At 44.7% G+C, this 10,606-nt stretch overlaps 1 gene segment (V, D, J or C); it reads left to right on the top strand.

Annotated features, from left to right (window-relative positions):
• Positions 1–302: 302 nt before the first annotated feature.
• Positions 303–1,142, top strand: LOC141497177 (immunoglobulin lambda variable 4-69-like). The segment is given in 2 exon segments: positions 303–445; positions 563–1,142. Coding segments are annotated over 2 exon segments (594 nt in total).
• Positions 1,143–10,606: the final 9,464 nt, after the last annotated feature.

The following is a 10,606-nucleotide window of genomic DNA, read 5'->3' as shown; positions in this document are numbered from 1 at the left end:
CAAAGCTGGAGCTAATGCGAGGCATTTGGTCAGTAGGGGGAGGTGTAGGACTGGTGGAGAGTAGGCATGAGGGTGTGGGTAGCCTGATGGTCTCAGGGGGGCTCAGCACAGCTGTGTCCGTCGCTGCTCTGAGCCCTGTGATCACTCATGTGGACATCCCACCTGGGTTTGTCTACCAACAACCCAACTTCATATCATGAAATGTGTCCCTTCTCCATAGGAACTCTGACCCCAGAGGGAGGAGAAAGGTATAGTTAAGAAAACCCAGGTTCAGACACAGATTTGCATTCAGCCCCCACCCACAGCAAGGGGTTTTCAGGGACAGAATAAGAAGAACCTGGCAGAACCCAGCCCCAGCTGTATGCTCTTTGGGGAGCAGAGTTCTTGAGCTCCTGCACCATGGCCTGGCCTCTTGTCTGCCTCCTCCTGCTCGCTGTCTGCTCAGGTCAGGGCTGCTCAGACCCTTCCTCATCACTCCTCCTCCCTCCTTGCCCCCTCTCCTCTCTCCAACCACCTTCTCCTCTTCTTATTCCAGGACATTCATGAGTGTCTGTGTTTCTAGGTTCCTTCTCCCAACTTGTGCTGACTCAGTCTCCTGACATGTCTGTGTCCCTGGGAGCCACAGCCAAACTCACCTGCACCCTCAGCAGTCAGCACAGTAGTTATACTATTGCTTGGCACCAGCAGATCCCAGGAAAGGCCCCTCGGTATATCATGTATGTCACCAGCAGTGGAGGTGGCACCAAGGGCGATGGGATCCCTGACCGCTTCTCTGGCTCAGCCTCTGGTGCCAATCGCTACTTGTCCATCAGCAACGTCCAGCCTGAGGATGAAGCCGATTACTACTGTGGAACAGGTGACAGTAGTGGTAACACAGTGATGCATTCAGTGAGGAAGTTGAACAAAAACCTCCACTGCCAGCCCAGGCCTAGCTCCCAATCTGGCCCCGGGCTCCTGACTTCCCCAACCCCAATCTGCCAGAGTGGGGTCAAGGCTTTCTCTGTTTCTGTCTCTATCTTCACCCTGACTCTGTTTCTCCTCTGTGTCTGTCTGTCAGTTTGTCTCTGTACAGAAATTTCCTTGATGAGCTTCAGCTCATGTTCAGAGTGACAGAATGGCCCTGGATCCCAGTCCTTATGCCCCCTGACCCAGCACATCTCCCCCTTGCCAAGGGGCTTGTGAGGAGACTCCCATCAGGGAGAGCTTCAGCTGAGCCTTCAGACTTTTAGAGGTGCCTGGTGGAGAAGGAGACCCTGCTCCCAACTGGCTGATCAGGGGGAGATTCTGCTGCTTCTCATGAGAAACAGTCAGGTTGGCCTAAGGAGACCCTGTGGACACTGGCCAGGGCTCATGAGGCCAGGACCAGAAACAGTCTCAAGGGGAAGTAGAGACATTAGGAAGGAAGTGTGAACCAAGAAGATGCAGACCCTCCTTGTACAGGGCAGGCTCCTCCACTAGCCCTGATTAGGGTCTCCTTAGGTCAGCCTGAACCTCACAGATGGAACCACTAACCCACAGATTGAGAGAGATTTTTTTTAGGTTTTTGCAAGGCAAACCGGGTTAAGTGGCTTCCCCAAGGCCACACGGCTAGGTACTTATTAAATGTCTGAGACTGGATTTGAACCCAGGTACTGCTGACTCCGGGGCTGGTGCTTTATCCACTATGCCACCTAGCTGCCCATTAACCCACAGATTGAAAAGGAGACCAGATCTGTGCCAGGCCTCACCAACCAGGCAGAGGGACACCCCCAGGCACAACTGCCTTGGCATTCAAATGTCTTGAACTCAGTCTCTTCAGTATCAGCACCACGGGGTCAACTCAGTACTAAAAACTCAAGGCACTACAGGTAAAGTCTTCCCTATTGAGACACAAATGTGGTGCTTTGGAAAGAAGTGGAGTCACCAAGGCCTGAGTGCAAAGTTATACTAAAACAAACTAGGAGTTATTTGAGACTTGGCAAGTCAGGTAGCCTTTGTCAGGATTTGTCTCTTCCTCTGTTAATCAGGCATCATCATGGCCCCTTCCTCCTGCTGACATGAGTCCGACTGTGGCTGATCAGACCAACATGAACTTGGAATGCTCTACCACAGGTCAGGCACAAAAAGCCCACGTGAACACCTGGGATACGTTGTGTGTCACATTTCAGATTTTTCAGTTCTGCCTGACTCATGAAGTGCGCTCCCCTGTGAACTGATCCAGCCTTTCTGGAGAACAATTTGGAGTTTTGGCCAAAGGGTAAGAAAAATGTGCAAACCCTTTGATCCAGCAATACCTGTACCTGGTTTATGCCCTGACGAAATCATGTAAAAGGTAAAAACAGAAATATTCATAGCAGCCGTGTTTGTGGTGGCAAAGAATTAGAAACAGAGAGAATGACCTTCAATTGGAGAATGGCTAAACAAATTGGTTTATGTATGTGATGGAACTCTATTGTTCTATTAGAATCCAAGAGGGATGGGATTTCAGAGAAGCCTAGAAAGACTCGAATGAACTGATTGTGAGTGAGATGAGCAGAACCAGAACAACACTGGACACCCTAACAGCAACAGGGCGGCAATGATCAACCGTGCTGGACTTGCTCATTCCATCCATGCCACAATCAGGGACGAGGTTAGGGTGCCTGTGATGGAGAATACCCGCTGTATACAAAGAATGAACTGCGGAGTGTAAACAAACACAAAAGTCTTTGCCTTCAATTTTTTTTAAAAAAAAGAGAGGGGAGGGGGAAAAGTGTAAAATTAAAACTTTACAAAAATGAAAGGTAGAAACTACTATTGTATATAACTGGAAAAGAAAATATATAAAAAAATAGAGTGCAGTGCACTCACTGAAGGGCATGATGCATTGGGCCATCCTGTGCTAGTGTCTCTCATGCTATGCAATCAGTCCTAAATTTCTGCAGTGAGACCTTCAGGGTGCCCTGCTATCACAGCTTCTGACCCCCTTTGAGCATTTGTCCTGTGCGAGTTCCCCATAAAATACTGTTTTGGGTAAGAGGATGTCAGGCATTCTGACAACTGAGATTTATAAGGCAGGGGGTCCCCTGCTCAAACAAAAGCTGACTGAAGGATTGGGTTATATGGAAAGAGGAGGGTGTCCCTCATTCGTCCACATACATATTAGTTATTTGCATTATTTTCTTGCCCCTCCCTTCCTACTCCCCTCCCCTCGGGGGATGACAGTCGAGTCACTATGAGCATACGTGAGTACAGAGTAATGAAGCAGCAGAAGAAAATCTGACCTTTGGCTGAAAATAACCCAAGTCTGTGGATAACTATTGGGTGATGAGACTCAAAGAAACTTTCAGGGCTTGGACCCTTTACACACATGCACTAAGCCTGTGCCCTCAGGAGACAATCCATTCTTTTGTTCCATGCACAGATGCCAGCCTGTGGGACTGGTGGGCAGTAAACAGGGGTCTTGTCTGACTTTGGGTCAGCTGAGGGTTGCTGACAAGCCTGGGATTTATGTGAGGCCTTTGGTCAGCAGGTTGTGGTGTAGGAAGGGTCGAGAGCAAGCACTAAGGGTATGGATAGCCTGTTGTTCTCAGGGGGGCTCAGCACAGCTCTGTCCGTGGTTGCTCTGAACCCTGTGATCACTCATGGGGGCATCTCACCTGGGTTTGTGTACCAACATCCCACCTTAGTATTATGAAATATGGACCTTCTCCATGGGACCTCTGACCCACGAGGGAGGAGCAAGGTGTGGTTAAGAAAACCCAGGTTCATACACAAACTTGCATTCAGCCCCCACCCACAGCAAGGGGCTTCCCGGAGAGCATAAGAGGGTCTTGGCAGGGCCCAGGTGGTGCTGTGTGCTTTTTGGGGAGCAGAGCTCTTGGGCCCCTGCACCATGGCCTGGCCTCTTGTCTGCCTCCTCCTGCTCACTGTCTGCTCAGGTCAGGGCTGCCGCAGGCCCCTTCTCCTCCCTCCTCCTCCATTCCTGCCCAAACCTTCTGTGGGGAGGATCTCCAAGCACTTTCTCTATGTCTTCTTATCCCAGGACATTCATGAGTGTCTTTGTTCCTAGGTTCCTTCTCCCAGCCTGTGCTCAGTCAGTCTCCCGACATGTCTGTGTCCCTGGGAGCCACAGCCAGACTCACCTGCTCCCTCAGCAGTCAGCCCACTGGTTATGATGCAGGTTGGCACCAGCAGAGCCCAGGAAAGGCCCCTCAGCCTCTGCTGTATGTCCACAGAAGTGGAGGTGGCAGTGAGGGTGATGGGACCCCAGCTCGCTTCTCTGGGGCCGATCGCTATTTGTCCATCAGCAATGTCCAGTCTGAGGATGAAGCCAATGACTATTGTCAATCATCTTACCTCAGTGGTAGTGGCTATGCTCAGCACAGCGATAGATTCAGTGGGGAAGTGAGACAGAAACATCCCTGCCAGCCCAGGCCCAGCTTCCCACCTAGCCCTAGGTTCCTGATTCTCCCCCTCCCCCAAGCCTTATAAACAACCCTCGGCCATCCCACAGCTAGAAGAAGGCTCCTGCTTACTGCCCACCATTCGTCCAGGCTGGCATCTACCCATGGGACAAAAGGAGGTACTGACTCCAGAGAGGACAGGCCTAGTGCACGTATGTAAAAGGGATCAAGTCTTCAAAGCTTGATTTTGTCTTTCATTGCAATAGTTATGCAGTGACTTGGCTTTTTGTTCCTCTGTCTCATTCCTCTTTCATCACTTATGCCCCACTGACGATATCTGCTGGCTTGGTTATATCCCCAGCACTTTGAATGAATGGTGAAGCAATTGGAGCTGTCCTCAGGTCTGAAAGGGTCTTTGGATGTGGGTGTGCCAGGGTCACTTCTATCTTTCCTCTGGTTTCTATAGAGCTTTTTTTCTTTAATGACATGACATCATCAGCAAAGACACAGAGATCTCTCTCCATCAAACTTCGCAGGTGATGGGTGTCTTCAAAGTGACTCAATCCATCAGTGCAGTAGTCAGGCACAATTTTGGGCTATCTGCAATGGAGAATACTATCTGAATCCAGAGAAAGCATTTTAGAGTTTAAACAGAGACCAAAGACTATTGCCGTTAATTTTTTTAAGAAAAATTGATATTGCTGTGGCTGGCTATTGCAGTGAATAGAGCACCAGCCCTGGAGTCAGGATTCTCTCAGTTCAAATCTGCCCTCAGACAATAATTACCTAGTTGTGTGGCATTGGGCAAGTCACTGAACCACATTTGCCTTGCAAAAACTTAAAAAATCGTGACCTTTTTATGTAACTTTGCTGTCTCTTATACTTTATGTTTCTTCCTGAAGGATAGGATTTCACTGTATACCATGGAAAGAATGGAAAGACTAAGAGACTGCCTTCTGTAGGGGGTGGGGAGAGGAATGGGAGATTAGGGGGAAAATTATAAAATTCAAAATAAATAAATAATTTGTTAAAACATACAAAATTTCTATTACAAAAAATACCCAGAATCTGTCCAAATGAATTTTCTTTTTTTTTTTAACACATATTCCCTGAGTCACTTTGAAGACACTCATCAACTTCACAGAATGATGGAGAGAGGATCTCTGTGCCTTTGCTGATGACATCATGTCAAAAAAGTCCGTAGGAACATGAGGAAAGAGAGAAGTAACCCTGGCACACCTGGCACAGTGCCAATTTCTTCAAGAATAATTGAAAGTGCTGGGGATATAATCAAACCAGCAGATGTCATCAGTGGGGCATAAGTGATGAAAGAGGAATGAGACAGAAGAACGAATGAACCATAACTATTGGAAGGGAAGAGAAAATCAAGTTTTGAAAACTTTATCCCCTTTAGACACATGTGCTAAGTCTGTCCTCTCTGCAGGCCTCACCTTTTGTCCTGTGGGCAGATGCCAGCCTGGAGGACTGGTGGGCAGCAAACAGGGGTCTTGTTCTAGCAGTGGCACCACTGAGAGTTGCTGAAGAGCTTGGGACTTATGTTAGGCCTTCATTCAGTAGATGGTGGTGTAGGACTGGTCCAGAGCAGGCAGTGATGAGATGGGGAGCTAGGTGGTCTCAGGGGGTGCTCAGCTCAGCTGTGCAGTGGCTGTTCTTTATGCTATGATCACTCATGGGGGACATCTCAGTTGGTTTTGTATGCCAACGCCACTCCTCCCTCCCCTGAAATATGGAAAATTCTCATGGGACCTGTGACCCCAGAGGCAGGACCTAGGTATAGTTAGGAAAACCCAGGATCAGACAGATTTGCATTCATCCTCCACCCACATCAAGGGGCTTCAAGAGAGGATAAGAGAGACCTGGAAGAGACCAGGCCCAGCTGTGTGCTCTTTGGGGAGCAGAGATCTTGGGCCCCGCACCATGGCCTGGCCTCTTCTCTGCCTCCTCCTCCTCACTATCAGGGCAGGGTTGCCTCAGACCCCTCCTGGTCCCTCTTCCTCCATCCCTCTCTACTCCGGTGAGGATCTCCAAGCACCACTTCCTTCTCTTCTCATTCCAGGACGTTAATGTGTGTCTGTGTTTCTAGGTGCCTTTTTCAGTCTGTGCTGCCTCAGTCTCCGTCCTTGTCTGTGTCCCTGGGAGCCACCGCCAGACTCACCTGCACCCTCAGCAGTCAGCACAGCAGTTATCATATTCGTTGGTACCAGCAGAGCCCTGGATAGCACCCTCGGTATGCCATGGGGGTTAGTAGTGATGGAAGCGTAGACAAGCCCGATGGGACCCCTGCTCGCTTCTCTGGCTCCAGCTCTGGGACTGATCGCTGCTTGTCCATCAGCAACATCCAGCGAGGATGAAGCCAGTTCCTACTGTCAAACATCTAGCAGTGGCAGTGTCTATGCTTAGCATAGTCATCCGTTCAATGGGGAAGCTGCACAAAAGCCTCCCTTGCCAGCCCAACCCCAGCTTCCCATCTGGGCCCAGGCTCCTGACACCACCCTTCCCAGGCCGCCAGCCCTGGGTCAAGTCTTTCTCGGTTTCTGTCTCTATCCTCATCTCCCTGACTCTGTTTCTTCGCTGAGTCTGTCTCTCTGTCTCTGCGCGTAAAATTGCTTGATGAGCTTGAGGACAAACAGAGTGACAGAATGGCCTGGGACCCCAGTTCCTATGTCCCCTGACCAGCATGTCTCCCCCTTTCTATGGGGCTTCTGAGGGGTCTCCCACCAGTTAGAACTCCAGCTGACCCTTCAGGGTTTGGGACATGACTGGTGGAGGGGGAGGCCCTGCCCCATCTAACTGTATAGTTTGGAAGACCCTGGCACAGGACTGTCCAGCACGGTGTCCCTTCATCTGGGAGGTTGCTGCATTCTATAAGTAAGGCAGAATTGAAACAACTCAAAGGAAATGTGACATCTGTAAGCTTGGAGTACCCACCAAGGGTGTTCACATGGACTATTTGTGCCCCAACTTGTGGTGGAGAATTCTGTGCTCGTATTGGTGTGATCAGTCACCCTAGGGCACCCTTTATTTTGTCTCAAACAATGTGAGGTCATTTTGGTCTTCTTTCATAACAAGGAATGAACCAATACTGGATAATGGATACAATTGGCTTGTGAAATGATTTGGCTTTGCATGATGCTTTGACTCATGAGGGTTGTGTGTCCATGGAAGGTACTCAAAAAGATAAACCAGAAACTGAACAAAAACTAAAAAATAATTTTAAAGTGATTGACTCAAACAACAAATCATTGAAATAATCAGTAATTTCATCCAAGAGAATAACAATTGGACATCATTCCAAATGTATGGGCTAGAGCCAAAGAGGCTTTTAGGGGAGAGTTTGCATTTCTGAATGTTTATATGAAAAAGATAGAGAAAAGGGGGATCAGTGAACAGGGTATGCAAGCAAAAAGCTAGAAAAAGAATGAATTAAATTAACTAATTAAATATAAAATTAATTATACCAAATTTAATTACTAATTAAATATCAAATTGGAAATTCTGCAAATCAATGAGAGCTTAATAAAATTGAAAACAAGAAAATTATTGACCTAATTAATAAAACTATGAGTTGGTTTTATGAAATAAACAATAAAATAGATAAACCTTTGCTTAACCTAAATAAAAAAAGAACAAATCCAAATTACCAGTTTCAAGAATAAAAAGGTTGAATTCATCACAAGCAGGTAATGAAAGAAAAACTTGGAGTTATTTTGCCCAACTGCATGCCAATAAATTGGATAACCTGAGTGAAATGGATGAAAATTGACAAAAATAAAAATTACCCAGAAAAATAGAAGAGGAAGTAAAATACTTAAATCATCCCATTTCAAAAAAAGAGATTGAAGAAAGCATTAATAAAGTCCCTAAGAAAACGTCTCCAGGTCCAGAGAGATTTACAAGTGAATTCTACCAAATATTAATTTCAATTCTACATAAACTATTTTAAAAACTAAGAGGCAATCTGTCAAATTCTTTTAATGACATGAATATGGTGCTGATACCTAAAGCGAAAGATTCAAAAATAGACAAAGAAAATTATATATTTATTTCCCTAAAGAACACTGATGCAAAAAATCTTAAGTACGATTCCAGCCAAGAGATTACAACAAATTCTGACTAGGCAAATACACATATGATCTGGTAGGATTTATACTAGGTAAACAGGGATGGTTCAACATTAGGAACATACTCATCATAATATAACATATCAATAACAAAACTAACAGAAATCATATGATTTCTCAAAAAATTCTGAGTTTTCTTTGACAAAACCACATCCATCCTATTAAAAATCTAGGGAAAATAGGAAAAAATGGAGTTTTCCTTAAAATAAAAATCAGGATCTAGCTACCATCATCAACAAATATCATCCGAAATGGCAATAAATTAGCAGCATTTTCAATACGATGAGAGGTGAAACAAGGATGCCCATCATTACCATCATAAGTAAATATAGAATTAGACATTTTAGCTTAATCAATAAGAGAAAGAAAGGAAATTTTGAGAATTAGAATTGGCAATGAGGAAGCAAAACGTTTACCCTTTGCAGATGATATCATGTTATACTTAGAGAATCCAAGAAATTCATCTAAAAATCTACTTGAACCAATTAAAAAGTTCGTTAGAGTAGCAGGATATAAAACAAACTCACATAAATCATCAGCATTTCTATATATGATAAGTCCAAGGGCAATAACTAGTAAGTGGAATTCCATTTGAATTAATTTCAGATAACCAAAAGTACCTGGGAATCTAACTCTGAGACAAATCCAGAAATTACAAAACATTTCACAGAAATAAAGGGAAATCTAAACAACTGGTAAATTGTCCATTGCTATGGTTTAGGTTAAGCAAATATTATAAAAATTATAATTTTACCCAAATTAAAGTATTTAATTGGTGCCATAGCAAACAAACCTCTAAATAACTATTTCACTGTTAAAAAACAAAGGAACCAATTTCATCTGGAACACCAAAATGTCATGAATATCAAGGGAACTGATGGGAAGGTGGTCCTGCTGTACCAAATCTAAACAATACTACCAAGAGGCAGTCATCAAAACTGCCTGGTATTGGCTGAGAAACAGAGCAATGGAACAGTGAATTAGAGTACGTACAAAAGAGATGGAAGTAAATAATGACAGTAATCTATTATTTGACAACTCTAAAGACATTAGTTACTGGGATAAGGATTCCTTATTCGATAAAAATTGTTCATAAAACTAAAAACTAAAATGACAAAACTTAGTAAGAGATCCACATCTCACACCTTGTACCAAAATAAGGTCAAAATGGATGCAGGATTTAGACACATAGGGGATACTGTAGACCAATTAACAAAACAAGAAATACTCTGTCACGTCAATGTGAACGGAAGATATTTATGCCCAAACAAGAAATGGAGTATGGTACAAATTGCAAAATAGATGATCCTGATACCATTAAATTAAAAAGGTTTGCTGTAATAAAATCAATACTGACAAGATCAGAAGGAAAATAGAGCTAGGAAACAATTTTCACAGGCAGGGGACCTGATAAAGATCTCATTTCTAAATTATGCAGAGAATTGTATTAAATTTATAAGGTTACAAGTCATTCCTCAATTGATAAATGGTCAAAGAATCTGAAGAGGAGCTAGGTGGCCCCGTTGATAGAACACCTGCCCTGGAGTCAGGAGGCCCTGATTTCAAATCCAGCCTCAGACACTCAATAATGACCTAACTGTGTGACTTTGGGCAAGTCACTTAACCCCATTGTCTTGCAAAAAAAAAACCCCAAAGAAAATACGAATGTGAAGAGGCAGTTTTCAAGTGAAGAAATTAAATCTAAGAAGAATCATATGAGGAAAAAATGCTCCAAATCATTAGTGATTAGAAAAATTCAAATCACTTGGTTGGTTCTTGTCCTTCATTGTCAAAGATCAAAATGACATCACTATGTTTGAGATAAATTACAAAATATCCCATTGTGGCTGATCAGATCAACCTGAGCTCAGAACTCTCTACCACAGATTAGGCTCAAATAGTCCATGGGAACCCCTGGGGTGGGGACTCTAAACTGATGGAGGACAGGTCTCCTTTGAGCTGCCTCCATTCTGCCTTCCTCATAGGGTGCAGCACCTTCATTGATGAGGGCATGCCATGCTGGGCGCTCCTGTGCCAGTGACTCTCAAGCTGTACAGTCAATTTCAAAGTTCCTCAATGAGACCTTCAGGGCATCTCAGT

Source organism: Macrotis lagotis, chromosome X (genome assembly GCF_037893015.1).
Source record: "Macrotis lagotis isolate mMagLag1 chromosome X, bilby.v1.9.chrom.fasta, whole genome shotgun sequence".
Taxonomy (NCBI): Eukaryota; Metazoa; Chordata; class Mammalia; order Peramelemorphia; family Peramelidae; genus Macrotis; species Macrotis lagotis.
Note: the sequence above shows the minus strand (reverse complement) of the source record. Positions and strands in the feature narration are given on the sequence as shown.